Source organism: Melospiza georgiana, chromosome 10, assembly GCF_028018845.1.
Source record: "Melospiza georgiana isolate bMelGeo1 chromosome 10, bMelGeo1.pri, whole genome shotgun sequence".
In the NCBI taxonomy this organism is placed as follows: domain Eukaryota; kingdom Metazoa; phylum Chordata; class Aves; order Passeriformes; family Passerellidae; genus Melospiza; species Melospiza georgiana.
In genome coordinates this window covers 4,707,142-4,727,583 of record NC_080439.1, presented here as the reverse complement: position 1 = coordinate 4,727,583, position 20,442 = coordinate 4,707,142, and the positions used below count along the sequence as shown (strand labels likewise).

Below are 20,442 nucleotides of genomic sequence, written 5' to 3'. Positions count from 1 at the left end.
CTGTGAGGACCACAGCAAGGAGACATTTAATTAACACCCAAACAGCTGGACCCAGCTCTCTTTCAATACCAAGACAACTCAAAGCAAAGTGGTTTGGACATTTTAAGAAATAACCAGCATACAATCCATTAATTTCAAAAGCAGCCAGCATAGTTAGGGCTATTCTTTTTCCTTCTGGCTTGTTTGCTCAGTCATGTGTTGCCAAATCTGTGAAGATTAAGGTACGGGTCAGTGCTTAATAAGTAATAGCCATCTCATGTAAGAGCTTGGCTTATTCATGATTTTATTAAAATATGGGAAACAAGAAAGCTCTCAATTTAGCATAAAGAAATATTTCATAGCTACCCAGACAAATACAGGGAGATGTCTCAAAATCAACAGAACAAAATCCACCAGAAAGCACACGCCTGCTGGGTCGCCAGAAATCCACCAGCAAGCCTTCTATTTTTTATTTCATACAATACAATGCTTGAAAATCCAGTTTTTCCCCTCTGAAACGAGTGCACCTCCTTCCAAAGACAATGTATTCAGCATATTGCAGACTCTCTTGTGCCTATAGTAATAACAATCACTGCTGCTCCTGATGGAACATACCACATCAAGCTAAGGGCTGCACTCTGGCCAGCAGCAGGAGACACATCACCACCAGCAGCTTTAAAACAGATGCACAACATTTCATAACCAGGAGAAAATGTGCAGCCATCAAGCACAAGAAGTACTAGAAAGTGTCCTTCCCACTTTAAAAGCTCAGCAGCACACACTTGACTATGGAGATGCTCACACTGGCTCACAAACAGCTGCTGTAAATGCCAGAAAAACAGAGTAAAATCAGGCAGCCTTTCCCTGGTTAATACCCCCTTTTTGTATGATCCAAGAGCTGCCTTCAGCATACCAAGAGGAATACCCTAATTCACAGGACATCTTAAGAAAGGAGATGGCTTGGTCTCAAGAGGTAATTCCTTAAATGCTCTATCACCTGGACTTTATTTAATGAGACTTGGGAAGGATTAGCTATTTCACAATAGCCAAGGTCACATCTCCAAATTCTCTTTCCTAGACGTCATTAGTGGGGGAAAAAGAAAGGCACAACACCATATGTGCTTGATCACAGAGTGAGCTCAGAGGATCACTGCAAGGAGACACAGAGAAATCCCTCAGAATTTTTACTGAAGCCTGCTGAGAGCCAAGTATTTGGGTTTTTCTGGGGAGCCTCTGTAACCTACTGACTGCTCCACTCCCTCCTCTGCTCATCTAAGACACCACAAGGCAACAAAGCCCTCACATTTTTCTTGTTAGCTGAAATAACAAGATTTTACTCTTCTAAATTCTGCAAGTCCACGCAAAATTAGCCCATTAGGAAGGCAGCTCTCCTGCCTGCATGGTGTACAGGAAAGGTTTTGACATTTAGCATAAAAGAAAAGGTAACCTTTTCACTGGCAATGGGAGTGATGGCACGGCAGGCAGGATGTGCCATGTGCCAGGGAGGTGGGATGGGGTGGCAATTAGGGACCTTGTGACATGCACTCCACCAGATCCCTGCAAGCTCCTCTGGTGAGGAAACGTGCCTTTCCTCTGTGACTGATGGCCATGCCAGAATACATCCTGAAAAGCTCAGAGGATTCACTCCTAATGAAACAAAGAAAGCGTAAAAATGCTGGTTTTTACCTGTAAATGATCTTGTATTTTCCATCCCTCCCTTTATCTGATAAGGCAACCTCGTAGGTACAGGTGTAAGGCAAACCGTTGTTGTGTCTATCTGCATTGAGAAGGCCAGAGGGAGGTGACCAGGACAGCAAAACTGTTCTTGCTTGAATATTTGTAACCTATAAAAAAAAACCCATCAGTTAATCTGAAATCTGAGGAAAAAACACTATTCTGTAAGCATTTGCTTTTTGTTTGCATCTTCACAATTTCTTGCAAAATGGAAATTTCCGAGCTATAGTGGAAAAGTAAAGGGTCAGAAATGATCAACAACACAAACAAAAACACAGATTCATGGCAAAAAATGATCTGTAACAGATGAGGAATACAGAGAGAGGTTCCCCTGCAGGGAACTGGCTCATCACTGTCTGAGCATCCAGCAAAGGATGCCTCTGGAGGTACCTGCTGCTGTGGCCATTCCCAAAAGGTGTCTAAAACTAAATGGAACAAAGATTTCAACCTACAGATTGTTTTATGCACAATTATTTTTCTAAAGTTTTTGTTGGGGAGCTTTTTCAATGAAACTCTGATGGCTTTTTCAGTCATCCTGTTCCTTCTTGCCACTTGAAACCACAATAACTCAACAGCAAGTAAGTAGAAAAACCCAATTCAACCTGAAAATTTATGTTGGCTCAAAAGCACAAGGGAAAATCATAATAGAAGTCCAGACTGTCAATTAAAAACTACGTTGCAAATCAACCACTTTGTGCCTTGATAGAAGTATTGTGTGTGATCTGCAGTCACCACTGCAGGCAACAGCCCCATGGCAGAGGGGTAAGGAATTGTTTTTAATAAAACATGGGAAAAGTACCTCAAACTCCTGCACCAAACCAATTTTATCACCCCACCAGTGCCACTGTATTGTGCTGGAGAGCCAGGTTGACACAGCTGGCAGAACCAGCATCACCCTGCTCACCAGGAGAGCCACTGGCACAGCCAGCAGCAGCTTCCAGAGAGCAGCCTTGTTATCAGGCCAGGAAAGAAGAATAAAAAATCCCCCTGCCACTGTCTCAAAAGAAAACGAAATAAAAAGCAATAGCTGCACTTGTTATCTGGGAAAGGCAGCACGTTCTCACACTAGTCTGCTGAAATATCCCAGGGAAGCCTCAAGGTCTCCAAAAACTCAAATGCCCTGCCACCAACTCTCCACTTTTCATCATGAAAATCACGGTGTTTTTCCTTCTTAACTGTAGTGAATATATACAGAATATTTTTTTAGTTAGCCTCCATATGGAGGAATCAAAGACTGAGGGTTTATATTCTTTGTTTTTCCTATGCAACAAATTTCACTGCATGTGTAATTTTGACAGATTTTTGCAACACAAAGAGCAAGATGTTGTTATTTCAGAAGGTGTAACATGAATGCTGCAGGTGCTCAGTTACACATTTTCCAGCTTTTGTTGAGACAAGTGAAACCCCTTACCCACAAATTACTTGGGGAATGGAGTATCAGCAACCAGCTTTCAGGGACTGCTTGTTTACAAATCCAGCTTCTGGATATCTTTTATATAATGGAGAATATTTACCTTCTTGTGTGGAAACGCATTGCTTCCAGCTGATGAGCACTGCAACTGTTGTGTCTGATACCCATATATCAACCAGATTCTTTCTGAGCAAGTCATAAATCCATTTTTAACAGCCTGACAAGTAGGTGACACCATGAAACGTCTCATCATAAACACCATGATCTCAAAACTTAGAAATTTTAATTTATAGCAGCACATTTAAATCTTGCCAAAATAAGAAAACCCTTATTCAAGCTAATGTGAAAAATAAGTTATAAGGCAAAAAGGTTGAAACAGCATCAAGCTTTCTTCGTAAAAAACGTGGACGTGCAAATTGTTTTATGAATTTTCATGGCATTTCTTGCTTTCATGGCATTTTCTTATCATATTTTTCAAATGCTATGAAATCAATGTTTATCTTAAAATCCTGGAGCAGTCAACCCTGATACTGAATAAGATACCTTATAAGAATCTTGAATGATTCAAGTAAGACAAATAAATTAAATTTTTTGAGATGTACACATATATGTATATACACACACATATGTAAATGAAATTGGAGCAGAGATATGCAAGAGCTAAAAATCTGCATTTAAAATAATATTTTGATCAAAAAGCTGATTAACAAGATTCAAATAAATTTTAGGGTTTTTTAACAGACTATGCCAGCTCAGCCCATCAACATGCAGTTTCTTTTATTATGGAAATATGCTTGCATAATTGTTTTTCATAAATTCAGACAGACTTGGAGCTGGAGGCAGGCTACGCTGCCAATGTTCTATTGAAATGTTTTTCTCTATGACTACTCCCAAGGACACACGTATATATTCCACATTCAGCCAAACTCTGGCCCTCCACGAACCTCAGCAATCTGTAAAAAGTTAGGGCTTGGGTTTCTTAAAATAAGAGAAAGTATCTTGTGGGCTAACTGCTAGGAACTGTCAGACTGTTACTCTGAAGCCAGCAGAGGATAGAAGTCCAAGCCCAGTTGCTAAGCTGCTGCTGCAGCATTAATTTCAGAGGGAAGGAGCACCCAGAGTGGCTGCTGGCTGCCTTGGAGCTCGTAGGTACACAGCAACTGCAGTTGCAGGTTTAGAAAAAAACACCAGAAATGGTTAAACACCAGCCCTGGCTGCACTGAGCACACACAGCAAGTGCGGGAAAGCAAGTGAGGGGTCACTGTCTGCAAGATAAGTCAGAAAGGGCAAATCTGTTCCCTCCCTGGGCTGTGCACGTCAGCTGGGAATGGATTTATTTGTGTGGCTGGAGATAAAGCTATCTGCTGCTCCCTGACCAACAGGCTGATACCATATCACAGTCACCTGCCAGAATCTCCTTCCATGGCCAAAGCCAGCACTTAGTTTACCAAGGAACTCCTACCTGGAGCAGAAAGCACTAAGCTTTGCTGTGAAAAAAGCTTAGTTAAATAAATGGGGTTATGATATGTTGAGAATAACGAGCAGGCACTTGTAAAGCAGTTCAGTATCTTTGCCTCCAATTTTTCTAACTTACACAAATACCTTTCCAAAGGTGCAGACCTGCACCAGCCCTCTCCAGGCTGTAAGGATGTAAGCCGTACCATCACAATGGTGGGCTTAATGGGCCCTTCTGAACTTGCAGACAGAAATACTTCACCACCACTTAAAACCAGCTCAGTGTTCATTAACAGTGCACTAATTTCATCTGATAAAATATAAGCAGGCAGAGCATCTCCTCCCAGGCTGGGCAGGTTCCTCTGAGTTCCCCCAGCCTGTCTCATCTGTCCCCAAAATCACTGTGCCTGCTTTGAAGAGGGCTGGCTTGGCCTTTTAGCTGAGACCTAACAAAAGCTTCTCCCACAAGGAGTTCTGTAGGTCTGCTGAAAAGCAGAGTTAATTAGTTTCTGAAAACTTCTCCGTTTACACAGTAAATGCCTCCTTTCTGCTCTATCAAAACTCGGCGGTGTAAATAATTATTCCATAAAAGCCCCTGGGAAAGAATCCAACTCCTGCACCACTTCAATAAGGTTACAAGACTGATGAGTATCGGCCCTTCCCGTCTTTCAGGTAATGAAAAATGTTTCTGTACAACTTTCATTATCTTTCAAATTCCGGGTTAGCATTCACAGGCATCGTGTGGTCGGGGGCTCATTGTGTGTGTGAGAACTACACTGCAAGCAGCATTCATTTACTCCCTCCAGGGCACGGCTTGAAAGGCTTGGGGGTCAAATGAATTCACACTTATTACTGGGTTGAGATTCTGCTTTTAAATTATGGCTCTAATCCTGCAATTTTAGGCAAAAACCCCAGTGATTAAATATGAGTTCTGCTGCAGAGCGAGTCAGCAGGAGCAGGCTGCCTTTGGAAAGCCAGGCTGATGTTTGAGCTGGGCTTTGACAGAGCCCTGGTGATTCCCCATGGGGGGGTGTCCCCCCAAGCCCCTTGGCTGTCAGATGCAGCCATTTCACAAACCCAGAGTCAAGTTTCCCTCCCCTCACCGAGGAATTTGTTTCGGAGAATGATTACTTTGTCTGTGATAATGTGAATTAAAAACATATTTCAGTTGACACAAAACCGTGGGGGATTAAAACCAAAAGGTGCTTTTTAAAATTCTGGCTGTTAGAGGGACAAAGCCCTGATTAAATTTACAGCTTGGCTGCACACTTCTCAAACAGGTAACAATGCCTATTATTGAAAAAAGACCTTTCATGAAGTACTAATTTTAAAATTGTGTATATTGCGTACTCAGAGAGGTACCTGTATAATCCAGACACCTCCCAGTGATACTTCTCATGCAGGATCTGCTCACAAGGCTAAACCTTTGGATGGCTTCATCCCCCATGGATGGAGAGAGCTGCCCACTTGGACAAATCAAACCCATCTGCTGCAGAAACAGCATCACTCACTTGTCACTGACTCACCACTGTGCTCTTTTCCTTTACATTGTTTTATTTTTCACTTGAATAAGATTTGCCAAGCAACATGACCAAGATGACTATTTATGCATAATATGATAGATTTCTATCAGATGTAATATTGACTGTACACACACAGAACCATTCACAGCAATTCATGATTTGTGAGAGTCCCGTGAGTTTAATTACTCACAAATGTCAAAGTTACAGAGAGAGAATAATAGATAATCTCCAACTTCACCTCAGCAAATGTCATTATTATTGAACCAGCATTTGCCATGGTTTGGATTTTTTTTTAATCCCAATTTTGGTGTGATTAAAGGAAAAATATTTTTGTCTGTATTTCATTTCTTTGTTTCCTTCTGCTTTAAGGGCTCTAGTTATCATAAATTTAATTGTCCAGATCTCAGAATCCTGCAAATTGCTCTAAGAGCTTCTGTTCCTACCTCTAAGGATAAAAGTATGAACAACACATTTTTCTTGTCAGCTCTCTGGATTTTTGTAAATCACCTGGCTGTGGCTATTGACCAAATGAGTAACACTCAGGTGGGTCCTTGGTACAAAAATACTGACTCTATACAATAATTCTGTGCTGAGTGCTCTGGAGAGCACAGGAGATGGGCTGGGGGTTCTTTGGGATTTCTGCCTCCTCTGCCCCGTGGCTGCTTCTCCCAGTGCTGGCTTGGACCATTCATTCAGACCCACAGTGCTCCTCTGGCTCTCATCTGACACACCAGACTGGAAAAGGGCTTACAAGCAGGTTTATTAATAACCTCACCTGAGTGTAGTCACACTCAGCATTAGGGTTATTTACAGGGTGATTCAATTCCATCATCATTTACAGGCTTTTATGCCTCAGACAAACACAGACTATAGTAATTTGCCATTGAATAATAGAATTAGCTTAATTTAATCATGATTAAAGACATAAATTGTTCATGACAAAATTAAACCCAGTGGAGAGGGGGGTGAGAGCTATGCAAGTCAGCCCAGTTCAGTGAGCTCCCCATTACAGTATGAATACTGGGAATTGTCCTCTGGAAACAGACAACTGGTGCAATTCCTGGAGTGGGCAGAGCCCTCAAACACCCATGAGCACAAAAGACCCTTCAGATTTATATCCCAGCAAAATGAGTTAGTGGCAGCAATCTGCTAAGGGAAAAAATCAGAGGTGCTCCCCTGTGAAATCACCAGTGTGTTGTGACACAACCCACTTTTCACATTGGCTATTGTTACGTTTGTGTGGCAATTTGGGGTCACATACCTGTGGTTTCTCCATTCCAGAAAGAATGTCTTGAACCCTTTTTGTTTCTGAATCAAATTCTGTAAAAGAGAGAATGTGGAAAGAGGATGAGAAATAAATTACCAAAATTAAACAAAAATTTCAGTCACATAAATAAAAACAGGGGAGGGGGACAAACAGACATCACAACACGAGTAGCTGCAGACTGGGCTGTCCTCAGGCTGGCCACCAGGGCTCTGGAGAGGACAAATGTCCTTGTCCCATGCAGGGAAAACCCAGGGGAGCCACACAGGAGTCTGCCCTGAGCCCCAGCACCACCCTGCAGCCTCCTGTACCTAAACTGGGTAATGCCCAAGGTTCTTCTGCAGCCACCTTGTCCTAAAAACTGGGTAATGCCCAAAGTTCTTCTGCAGTCACCTTGTCCGTTCTTCTGCAGCCACCTGCCCTTAAAATGGGTAATGCCCCCAGGGTTCTTCTGCAGCCACCTGTCCTTGAACTGGGTAATGCCCAAGGTTCTCTGCAGCCACCTGTACCTAAACTGGGTAATGCCCAAGGTTCTTCTGCAGTCACCTTGTCCGTTCTTCTGCAGCCACCTGCCCTTGAAATGGGTAATGCCCAAGGTTCTCTGCAGCCACCTGCCCTTAACCTGGGTAATGCCAAAGATTCTTCTGCAGCCCCCTGTCCTTAACCTGGGTAATGCCCAAGGTTCTTCTGGAGCCACCTGCCCTTGACCTGAGTAATGCCCAAGGTTCTTGTCCAGCCACCTGTCCTTAACCTGGGTAATGCCCAAGGTTCTCTGCAGCCCCCTTGCAGCTGGAGGCCCTGAAGTGAGGCCAGTAAATTCCAGAGTCTGAGCAGCAGCAATCCATACTGCCTGGCACAGCAGCTCCTGCAGGGGCTGCACAGAGGCACCCGCAGAAAAGCTCCTCCTAAATTAGAGGGATAACTGTGCACAAGAGGCCATCCTCTGAGCAGTGGAACAATCAGCCTTTCCCTCATCTTCCCCCCTCAAAGCAATCTTGAGGTGAAACATCAGCTCAGAGTAATGAGGTGACACAAAGCAGCTTTATTCCTTTTGGACCACAGCACACAGAGGCCTCACTTTCCACTACAGTATTCTCTAATGGAAAACCAGGAACATATTTTCCTGTTTTTTTTTTTTTTTTCTTATTTTTCTTCTTTAAAATGTTAATGCAAAAAGTTTGCTCACCAAAGCAGAAGAACATATCTCACCTAAAGCAAAATGAGCCAGACGTCCTTGGCACAGGAAGCAAAAAACATTAATAAACAGGTGGGATCAGATCAACAGCTCTCACTAATGATTCCCCCAAAACCTGACCTACTTCTCCTAGCCCAAGAATGTGTCTTTATTTTTGTCTGTGACCTGCTTTAAAAAAGTAGATCTTCTTTTTACAAATTCCATGTGCTCGACTGCCAAAAAATAGAATTGGCTGAATGCTGATGGCAGAATTCCAGTGTAAATGCCCATCTCTCCCTACAAGAATGCACCTTGGTGTGGACTGGGAATGACAGATCTCCTGCTGCACACATTCCTGGATTCCTTTTAGTCTCAGCCACTTGGAAAAGAAAGGAGTAGTAATATTTGAGGAGAAGTTGAGGATAGCAAGATTGTTGTTTTTCCATAGCAGATAACCCTCAGAGTGTATTATAAAGAGCATACACTGGCAGGATTGAGCCAGAATATGATAATATTGATTTCAAAATTTCACAGATGGACTAAAATGGCTGAGGAAAAGGATGAGATGCTGATCCAAGTGAAAATGTCAAAATTTGGGGCATTTGAGAATGCAGGGTTCCCTTCAGCATCAGTAAAGAAGTTGAACTGTGCCACAAAAGCCTGGAGGCAGATCTGCACAGTGTGGAGATCCTGCAGGCTTATCTCGAAGGGATGCTAATCAGAAGCAGCTTCTGCAGCTCTGAGTGTAACAAAAAAGCTGCTACTATTTTATCAAAAGTCTCTGGTTATTATGTCACCCCTAATTACAACCCCCAGAAGCTGAGCGTGAATCACGCTCAACCCTAAATCCCAAACATGTGGACTGAATTTTCTTCCCTCTCTCTGCTTTCTAGCAAGGATGCTCTGTCACACTGAGCAGGAGAGGAAAACAGACGCTGGAGCCCAAAGAAATCTCATTTCCCTCTGCCATGAGAGGTGATTGCTTTGTACAGCAACTCCCACCCTCTGCAGGTCAGGGCTGAGGGTTCAAACTGCTCCAGGCACAGGAACTGACTCTCCAAGGCTTAAGGGAGGTGGGTATACCCAGCAAATAAATAAAAATTTCATTACTTCAATCAAACTTCTCAATGAAGTGTCCCCACTCAGGGAATTTCTTACATTGGTGTCCCAGTTATGCATCTTGTTCACACAGAGAGGGCTCTGGGTACCAGACACAGAGGCCTTGGGTTATTATAGATATGTGGACATTTTTGAGGGCAATATGGACATTCATGAGGTCAGGATGGATATTTATGTCACCAAGTGTTTATACAGATAAGCTGGAAGTGGAAGAAGACAATTCTTCTTCAAAGACTTTGGGGAGAGGGAATGGGATACATGTAGCAAATAATGCCCCGTGAAAATAAAACAAATACCAAAGGCAGAAAGCAATAAACATCCACAAGTGAATCAGAGAACAGCCCAGGTTGAAAGGGGACCTCAGGACTGGTTATCAACAGTTACAGTATTTACAGTATTTCAAACCCTTAGCTTCCCATTTCAAGAGGAATTAAAAAAAAATCTCAGGCTTCTCTGGATGGCTGAGTTCCTTTCTGTAATAAACATGATTATTCACAGTCTCCTGAGCTAGACTAAGCTAAGGAGAAGAGAGACCTGTCCCAAATCCCTCCCTCAGTAGGGAAGTTGCTCTGACCTGCCAATCTCTGACTATCAAGCTCAACATTCTCCTTCCAAGCCAGCAAAGAGCAGAAAGCCTTCTGAAACAGAAGACAATAGAGAAGGAAAGAAACCATCTGATATGCTGATATGCTCTATCTGATAAACAGAGCTGCTGGAAAAGCCTTTCCTCCTGGCTCTGTTGTCACTCAGCAGCCACCAAGGACTATATTCTGAATTACCAAGGACTATATTCTAAATTAGCTCACTGGAGCATTGGGGGACAAGGAGCATCTGTTGGACATCCCAGATGCAGTGGTGGAAAAGTGGGCAAGAACAGCAGCAAGAAATGGGCAAATCTTGATGTAAACCAGGCAAGTCAGGTTCAAAACAATTACCTAGAAGTGCTCAGGAGAGGTGGTGGGTGGCTGAGCATGACACCTACCAGGGACTCATTGTCCCTGAATAACAGACAGTGGATTTGCATTTCAGCCTTTGTCCCTTCCTCTTCCTCAGCTGATTGAGCACTGAGTATCTGACAGGCAGACACAAAATCTGTATGTCACCCCCCAAAGGCTGGGGCTGGCAGGAGCAGGAGCTGCTTTCCTCCTTTTTCACAGGGAACAGGAGCTCAGCCACGTCAAGAAGAGCCCAACCAACACTTCAGGCCATTGTCCCATTTTAACTTTTCCCATCAACATCTGTTCCCCACATCTGCCATGGCAAAACTCTTCCTCCTAGGAGGAAGCTGGGGGTGGGGATGAATTCCTTGTGAATGCTCCATGGGGTCCTCTGAGGGACAGTACAAAAAATCTGAGTTACCCTGCTAATCCCAATGTCTGAGAGACATTATAGCACTCCCAGCATTAGGTTCTAATTCCCAGGCAGTGTTTCAGGCTAATCTTTTATTGCAGAAAAGCCAGCTGAAAGACCTGGACCACATCAAGTCCTCTTTTTTTTTTTCAGAGTTTTGAATCATAAACAAAACTCTATAGATACAACCAGGAGTAAATACCCCTAAAATCTAAACACTTTCTCAGCAGCTGTTTGGTGCCAACAGGGTTTCAGTGTCAAGCCCTGCTGAACTAAAGCCTTTTATTCTATGCTTCTGTTAGCCTGTGTCTATGTTCCTTTCTGCACGTACAGCACAAATATAATTTTCAGACCTTTCCAACCATACTTTTAAACACCAAGCCCAGCTTTAAAAAACAGGGGGAAAAAATGTCAGTTCAAGGTAAGTTTGAAGTTTCCATCAATAGTTTACATGTTTGCATGAACAGCAGCTGTGTATGTAACTGGTTTGAAAGAGCTAAAAGCTCTAAACTAATTAAGATTTTCCCATTGCAAATACACATTTTAGGTTTGTTCTGCATTCTTTCCTTCGAAGAGAGGAAAAGGTCCAGCTCAAGACTTAGCTTCTGGCCACAGAAAGTATTTACTGTTTCAACAGCCCTTCCATTCCAAGGGAATGACATCAGCACCAGCACTTTGCAAACTCTGAGCCTAATTCTCAAGCAGAGCTCCATGCTCACAGATATGCCAGTCACAACATGACATGCTTTCTCAGAATTTGTTCCAGATTTATCGGGGCTGTGACCGGCTTCGGCGCTGGGAAGGATCTTTCATCAGTCACGTACAGCACAACCCACAGCCCCCGAGAAAATGAGCTCTTCAGACACAGCCCAGCTCCTCTGTGAGCTGCCTGCCCGTGTCAAAGCTTAAGGCACCAAGAAGAACGCATCCAGCCTTTCAGGGAACGGCAGAAATGTGAGTTAATAAGCTCCTTTGCACAAGAACAACCCCAACGCCGCAGATGTCACGCAGCAGCTGAGTCACAGCACCAGAGGGGATGTGACACAGCCACAGAGCCCATCCTCCCACTCTGAGACACGATCATCTGCACCCAAACCACTTCTCTGAGACGAGAATTAAATAAATCAAATAAATGACCTCCTGCCCCATGATCGTGGTCATCTCCAAACTTCTCAGCTAGGAGAACTAGCACAGCATCCAACTCTTCATCTCAGGGAAAATCGTCTCAGCTCTCCCTGCTGCATCTGAAATTTATTCCTTCTTTCCTGCACATTTGCCTCAGGAGAGTTCATCACCCCTTCCTTTGCTGCCACCTTTCACATACTTGCAGGGATTTCTTCCTTTAACAAAAACAAGCTCATTTCTCCATACCTGTCTGTAAGAGACCCCACCTGCTGCTGTCCCCTGTTTTTTAAATTAGTTTCCATCCTTCTGAGGATGTGGCACATCCCTGCCCAGCTGAGGTCCTGGCAGCACCAGAACTAAGGACCCATTTACAGAGCTTGCTTAGAAGTTTACTCTTGTCTTTGTCTACAGAATAACTAGATTCTTGAGGTTTGTAATCTCCTATTCCTCCCAGAACTAAAAAAAAAAATAAAAAATTAAAAATTAAAATAACTAAAACACCTAATTAAAAAAACAGCAGGTCTGAGAACAACAATCTGCAGTGGAGTAGATGGCTCTTGCCTTGATCAAACTTTTTCTTTGAAGGCTTTTACAGAGCTCTCCTCCTGTCTGGTCATAATTCCCTGACCCATCAAGCACTCTCAACCCCATCAGAGCCTGATATGGACTATAATTTAATAAGCCTCAATCCTTATTCCATCCTTCGAGCCCTTAATGAAAATATTGAATAAAATCAGAGCTAGGGCAAATTCCTGCCTAATCCAGTTTGGTGCAGCTCTCCAGTCTGTCAGGGACAGGGCAGGGTCATGGACAAACTGCCAGGCTACAGATGTGACACTGGCAAGGGCAAAGCCAGTGTCACACTGAACACACAGGGCTTCAAAAAACTCTTCCCAGCTGGACACAACAGGAGCCATTCAGAATAAAAAACCTGCGAAAAAAATATTTCTATTCAAAGCAGTCAATCAAATCCTGTGGACCTACAATACACCAAGGAAGATTATTAATTAAGCCTGGATGAGATTTCTAAATGTTAAATATTTCAAATTTCTGTTCATTACACGAAAGCTAATAAAAAACATCAATGATAAAACACAACTATGGCTCCCCAGACAAAGGCAGAGAGATTGATGTTATCTACTTTAGATACAATTGTTAAAACGTGTTCTAATTCTTTAAAAACTGGCATGCATGAGTGTATCACAATTTTTCCATTTCTAAGTGACTTCCTACTGTGGCTATCTGATTTCTCCTGTGAACATACATTTATTAATATCTAGGGGCTTATCCTTCTTTATTTATCCTTAAAGACCAAACTATATATAGATAGCAAAAAAAAAAAAAAAAAAAAAAAAAAAAAAACAAACGAACAAAAAAACCAACCCAAAAAAAGGGCAAAAAACCCCACAACAACAACAAGGCATATTTCCAGATGTAAAATCAGAAAAATCAAATCTCTAGTCATCCTGATTCACTGATTCAATAAAGCAAAGGATGACTGAAGTGCTTTGCCTCTGTGATTTAGGCAGGAATTTAATACCACGCTTGAGAGATGTCCTGGCCTCAGTCCATATCTATTGACCTGCTGGTTTCACCTGGACTGCTTCAGTATCCTATTGTCCATGGGACAGGATATTCCAAAATACCTGGAGTGCAAATTTACAGCTCATCCTTCTCTAACCAAAGGCACTTCCTATCACATGGATCGGGATCAGATGTGGGAGCATTCAGATGTACATAGTGAAGTCACCTGGGCTAAAAAGCGTTTTAAAAATAAATGTAAGGGCATCCAGTCCTCCCTGTAGCCCCTTATTGTTTGGATCTGTTTTCCATTGGGATGGAGGAAGGAAAATAAGATCAGTAGCAACCAGCAAGGGAAATAAAAGGCTGGATGCAAGGGACAAATGGAGGGTAAGTGACACATTGAGTTTGTTTTTCTCTGCTTCTTCGCTGCTACTGCTGGAAGACAGCAAAAACAACTCCTACTTTACTGGCTGGAGATCTGAGCGAATTCCCACTGTGAGCAGGCAGTTGGTCCATTAGAAGGCAGAAAAGGCTTTCTTAGTAAAACACAGCAGCCCCCCATCTCCAGCACATCCCTGTGCCACGGTGAGCGAGCGCTTTGTGCGTCTCCCAAAGCAGATAACAGAGGCAGGGCACTGGGATGGCTGCAGCTGGCCGGGCTTGAAGGAACACCAAACCAAACAATGACATAACCCACAGCAACAGAGGAAGCCCAAGCTGGATCTGCTGCAACAACAAACCACTTACACACAGGGCCTCCTCTTGGAGCGCTCTCTTTTCATCATTTCGACCTGCTTTAGCTTCTTTTCTCTGTCAAAATATTTTTTCTTTTTATTTTCGGCAGCTTCCCTCTTGCTATGCTGCTACAGCAGCGGGCACGCTATGTGGGGTTGGGAAGACAACAAAAGCTTTGCAGATAAACCAAGCAGTGCCCACCCCTCCATCTTTTGGTCAAGTATTTGACAGAGAGACTGAAAGTCCCTCCGAAAACTTTCCTGGAGCTCCTGACTCCCAGTTTCCAGGGAGAAGGCTGATGCTTTTTTCTCACTACAAACTTGGCCAACAAACATTAAACCTTTTCTGAGGAACAATGATGCTCTTCACACTCCTCAGAGTTTTGTACAACAGTTGGGATGCATGGAATTTCCTTATGCTTAATGCCTTCCATTTATTTCTGTGCTGCTTCATGCTTTGTCCCTCTCGTTTCTCCTCATTCCCTGAGACAGCCTGTCCAGCTTTTGCCACACTCAAGGGTTGTTCTCCAGGCTGAGGAACCCCGTGGTCACTCAGGAAGGGATGTGACTTGTGCAGAGCTGCACCTCGCTGTCAGCAGCACCCCAGGCTGCCCCAGGTGACATGGCCAGAAAATCTCCAGAGGCTTCCCCAGCTCAAACAGGAGCAGGGGATGGTCAGAGCATGGCTGAGATACCCATGCTTCTTAAAATGTGAAACTGGCTCAAAAGGATGTCTGAGACCAGCCATGAAATTACACCACCTGGCATTTACATTTACAGAGATTTCCCCTCCAAAGGAAAAGGCTCCCTTCAGTCCTGACTGCCAGAGCCAGGCAAAGCAGGAGCCTGAGCACCATGAACACACAGCAAAGGAGGCTCACCACTCCTCCTTGCACTGACAAAAGCACAAGTCTGACAGCACCAAGGATTGGTCCTCTCCTCCCAGCTGGGTCACTGACAGCTCCTCTGCATCCCAGCACAGGTGTGGCTTTGTCACCCCTGAGTGTCCCACGCTGGGACAGTCACACCACGTCCTGCACCCTCCAATAACTGAGGTGGAAAGCACAGTCCCTAAAGAACAGAGGGACAACTCTCCAGAGTGCCATTTTAAAGCGCCTTTTAAATCCTGCCCCACGCCAGTGAGGAAATATTTTTCTCCGAAATACCATCCCCAGTGTAAGGGGACAATGGCACCAGTATTGAACACAAAAACAAAACTTACTTCTTCTTGATGTTCAAAAATATGACCACAGGCAATTCTGGCCATAAAACCCTCTGCTAATCTGCCTATTACACAATAAGAGCATTTTCCTGATCAAACACAAAACTAGCAAAATAACCTGCAGAACTGCATATTTGCACAGAAAAACAATCACACAGCACAGCCAAAACAGACTCCATAGGAGTTCCAAACTTGCTAGGGATTAAACAGAGCTCCTCAGCCAAAATTAACAACTTCCTTGGCAGTGAACCTCACAAAGCCACCGAGTTTGCTGCAACAATTGGGAGGCAGCAGAGCACTTCCCCACTGCAGAGGCACAGCAGAACCCATCATGAACTAAAAAAAAAAAAAATTCAAGAAAATAACTGCAGGCTAAATTTTGCCCTCAGTCACAACTCCTCAACCTTGCTGGAATCAAAGAAGAAATGCCTTTAGATTTCATGGTGGGCAATGCAAAGTGTTGTGGGATGCTGGGTTTGAGCAATAATCACTATTTCAGTCTCAGGAACAGAGTCACAGCAAAGCAAGCTATTAATCCTCTGAGAAAGTAAGCAGGGAAAACTTGCCCAAAAACTGGATAAAAGTAAAAAGTGTGTCACCTTTTCACTGTTCTTGATTTTTGTCCAAGCATTTACATTAAAGCAGAAATTTTATTTCTATGCACTACTTACACATCTTTAAAAGATGTTAGGTTCCACAGGAAAAAAGTTTGGGCTTTTAAATTTTTTTTGTAATACAACCATTCCAAATAATGGTGCTAGAAAGGCAAAGATTTTTCATGAAACCTGCACTGGGATTTTTCAGTGGCAACCTAGTGAGATGCTGCAGTTACAACATTCTTCAAATGAACCCCAATCTAAGCTCTTCTGTCACCAATGTAAATTACTGACCTATTTTTCCAGGTGAAAAGTATGGTACAATGAAATTGCAATGAGCGGTGGAGGAGATCACAGTAATCCCAGAAACCAAATAACATCTTTCTCTTTCCACAGCTCAGAGATGGGGGAAGGCAAAGAGCTTCCCCTCCCTTCTTTAAATCAACCCAAACACCTCCAGACTGACAGCAGAACAGAAATAAATTATCTTCCTCATGACAGATGACAATCAACTGACTCAAGCAATCCCAGCCTAAATTGTTTTGCAGTCATGTCTGAAGGATGAACTATGACTATATGAGCTAGAAGGATATTAAACAGAACGTTTAATAAAGACTTGGGGGCTAAATTTATAAAATGCAAAAGTCAAAAAGGCTGATGTAATCTTATCTGTGCCCTCTCATGCCTGAGATGGGAGGAATGAGTTCAAGAATGTTTAAAAAACCTGATCTACAATGTCTGTACCAACTTCATACTAGTGAGCTGAAGGAAGTGCATGGGCAATTAGCAGTCCTGTATGGGACAAGGCCAAAATGTGATTTTGGACATTGGCACAATCAGTTTGACCACTAAGAAGCCTTCCAAATATTTAAAACATTTCACAGAAATAGCCACCTGATTACTGCTTGCTGGGGAGGATTCAACAAAGCTACAGGAATTTCAGCTCATTCTGGATTTCACTGCTGAGATGAAATTCAGGGACAAGTCACATGAACTGCAGTAAATCAAAGCAGCTGCTTCTAAGCACAGCTCCTTAGAGGGGAAAAGAAAAACAAGAAAAAAAAAAAAACAACACAAAAACCAAACTCAAGCTTCAGGACAACATCTTTTATAATAAACCTTGGAGAAAATTGAAATGGCTGCTTCATTTTAGAACAGTTTAACCTTTCTGTTAACTGCAGCACTCAAAGCATCACCCTGCATTAAGATTCCTCCTCCCCTTAAAAGCAAATATACTGAAGGTCACAAAAACTTCAGAAATGAAATTCCACCCTTCCTCAGAAAAGGAGGAGTAACCGATGGGGTTTGAAGCGCAGCCTAAGAGAGTTGAGCAAACAAATCCCATTAACTTCAGGAGGACATGAAATTTCATTTCACCACCTTTGCAAACCCAGCTGGAAACACAGACGGACATTGTTCAGAACATCTGGCTCTACAAATAAGTGTTGTTCATTAAATCATTAGACTTAAACACGTTTTGTTTTTTATAGTCTGGAGGGAGGAAATGTTCTACCTCTTCCCTATAAATACCCTGTCCCTTTTGGCTCCATGTCCCAGATATTGCCAAATAAGGGAATCACAGTTCCCTTCCTTTGTCGGTGGTCCATGTTATCTCCTCCTAACTGGTGAGGATACACTGCTTATCTTGCTCTGAGGCTCTCAGATCTTGGTGTAACTCTTCTCCCCGTCACAGGCATTTAATCAGGATGAAAATGTACTTTGTACGGCTTTTCTAAAATTTTTTTTTTTGCTGTTGGGTGGGTATCCATAAATTATGTAAACTCCTAGGAAAAAGGTTCGGATTTCAGTCTTTTGGATATGACTGTCAGCTGCAGCAGAAGCTGCAAATTCCTGAGATAATATGAAGATCCTCTGGGGGAAGAGGTTGTGCCTTACATCATTCAGCACTGACTTCCTGATAAATGATGGAGCAGACAGTTTAGCCAGCTCGCCCTGCCAAGGAGATCCTGCTGGCAAAACGAGGCAAGGGAGGGATAAAGCAGATGGGAATAAAAATATGAGAGCCTACAGAAACTGATCAGATTGGGAAAAACGGCTTTGAGGTAAAGCACCAGCCACTGCCAAAAGGGTTTATGAGCCCTAATAAGGTCAAACACGAGCCCTGGAGCCAGATTCCCTCACTCTTTACTAGATGTGCCCTACATGTGGACCCAGAGCTGTGTTTCCTGTAGCTGGCACACTTAGGAAGATTAGGGAGCTTCTAATGAGATTTATTTTGCCACAGCTGCTGTGATGAGACTGAAAAGTGTAGCCAGAGCTGTGGTGACCCACTGTGCCCCATGGATGGCTCAGAGCCATGGATGCCCAGACCACCGGCTCTCAGAGCACCTCAAAACCATGCTGAATCATTTGTATCCACACTGCCCTGGTGTTCTCTTTGCATTTTCAGGTACAAAAAGCCTGAACAAAACCAAGTTTGAGGCATTTCCATTCGCCTTTAAAAACAGCTGACATGGGAGAATATTGCGCAATTACATTAGGAGATGCTCCCACTCAGCTGATGAAGAGAATCCCTTATCTACAACTTCTGGTGCCAAAGTTGTGAAGCTGGTTCTTCAGTCTTTCAAGGTAAGTGCATAAAAATAGAGTGCATCTCCTCCCTCCCTCCCTGTGTCAGCCCTTCCCAGCTTGCAGAGCTCTGGGCTGGGGAAGAAGGCAGGACTGCCATGGCACTCAGGCTTCCCATGAACTCTGGGTTTGTTTCCTGCAGTGTGTATACAGCAGGAGAAGAGAGAATAGAGAATACCTCCCTGTTTGTGACTGGTCACATGCAGACAAGATTTCGCAGGCCGGCAAATTCCTGGAAATTATCTGCACGCAGGCAACTTCTGGGAAAGAGTTGGTCAAGATGCCTGGGAAGGAAGAACCCCCAGGCAGCTCAGAGCAGAACACTGCTGGGTTTGGAACTGGGCAAAGCTGAGGCAGGGAGGGCACTGGGCATGGATTTGCTTTCCAGCACCATCTGTGATATTTAGCTTTTACCCTTCTCCATCAAAGCCCCCGTGATTTAAGTTAAGCTTCAAGACAGCAGAGGAAACAGATTTGTTTCTCTCCCCCAACAGAGTGTATTTCAGCCATGCTGGATAAACATTTCAGCCATTCTTTCTGCTGAAGAAAAGTCACAAATTAGGCCTGATCTGGATAAACTCTTGCAGGCACACAGAACTTGGGAATGTACTGCACCTGAACCCTGCAATGTGTTTCTAATACAGCCATCAGTCTATATAAAGCTCACTTAAGTGGTTATTTCATGTGACTATTAGGCAAAAATATTATTTGGTGAGAATCTGTGTGGCCCAGCTAATGGAGCTCAAGCTGGTACACAACGCATATCTGACACTCATAATCACTTTGTTTACTGCCTGAACAGGCACTTCACAGCCCATTATTTTAGAGAAAATACCAAAGATAAAGACTGTTGAAGAAGCAGGCATATTTCCAAATAGAAACAAACAAAAGGCACAAGCTCAGTCATGATGTGGGAGAGAAGGTCAAGGCACGAGAATATCACACTGGAAATTCTGGGTGTCACAAATGAACATTGGTTTCTCAAGTTCAGACTGTGCCCTAATTAATGCATCCTATTTCCTCTCATGCATTAAAACTTACAGGAAAACAGAACAAAAAATCTATTTCTAATGAGATATAAGTCTGAAGAATTCAGACAAGTAGTATTAATGGCTAAAACTTAAAAAAATGCAGTAGGAACAGTAACACCATTTAGAGTTCATGTTTGATGCTGATCTATCCTCTCAAGATTTCACACGTCTCTGGTTCCACTAAATATTATGTTTCATGTTGCATTATTTGGTATAATACTAAAACTCACTCAACCTGACAGATGTATTTTACTCTTCTGTGTGTTTTTTTCAGTGCTATTAATAAAATCACTGTGTCAGTTTTGACAGATTGTTTTCAGGAGACAATCTTATTGAAACTCCTTATTTTATACAAGCAGGTACATTTAGGGACACCAGAGAAGCTGCATTTAACATAGGGGTATTTTGTATATCAGCAGAAAAAACACTTATGACCAATTTTGTCTGCAGAACATTTCTACAATGAAATAACAAATGTCTATTAGCATGTACCAAATCATCAGTTCCCAGCTAAAAGAACATTAAATTTACATGTATTGCCAGTGTTTCTCAGCCTCTTAGTTTACATGGATCAAAAGTGATGAAACTACTCTTCTAAGCTTTTAAATCTAG

At 43.0% G+C, this 20,442-nt stretch overlaps 1 protein-coding gene across 1 annotated transcript in view; it reads right to left on the bottom strand.

Annotated features, from left to right (window-relative positions):
• The window catches only part of FNDC3B (fibronectin type III domain containing 3B), a 183,196-nt gene that overhangs the window by 57,233 nt on the left and 105,521 nt on the right, over positions 1–20,442 (bottom strand). Inside the window, exons 7-8 of the mRNA XM_058031468.1 lie at positions 7,364–7,422; positions 1,666–1,823 (exon numbers count right to left, since the gene is read on the bottom strand). Coding sequence (XP_057887451.1) covers positions 1,666–1,823; positions 7,364–7,422 — 217 coding nt within the window. The remainder of the gene's footprint in view (positions 1–1,665; positions 1,824–7,363; positions 7,423–20,442) is intronic.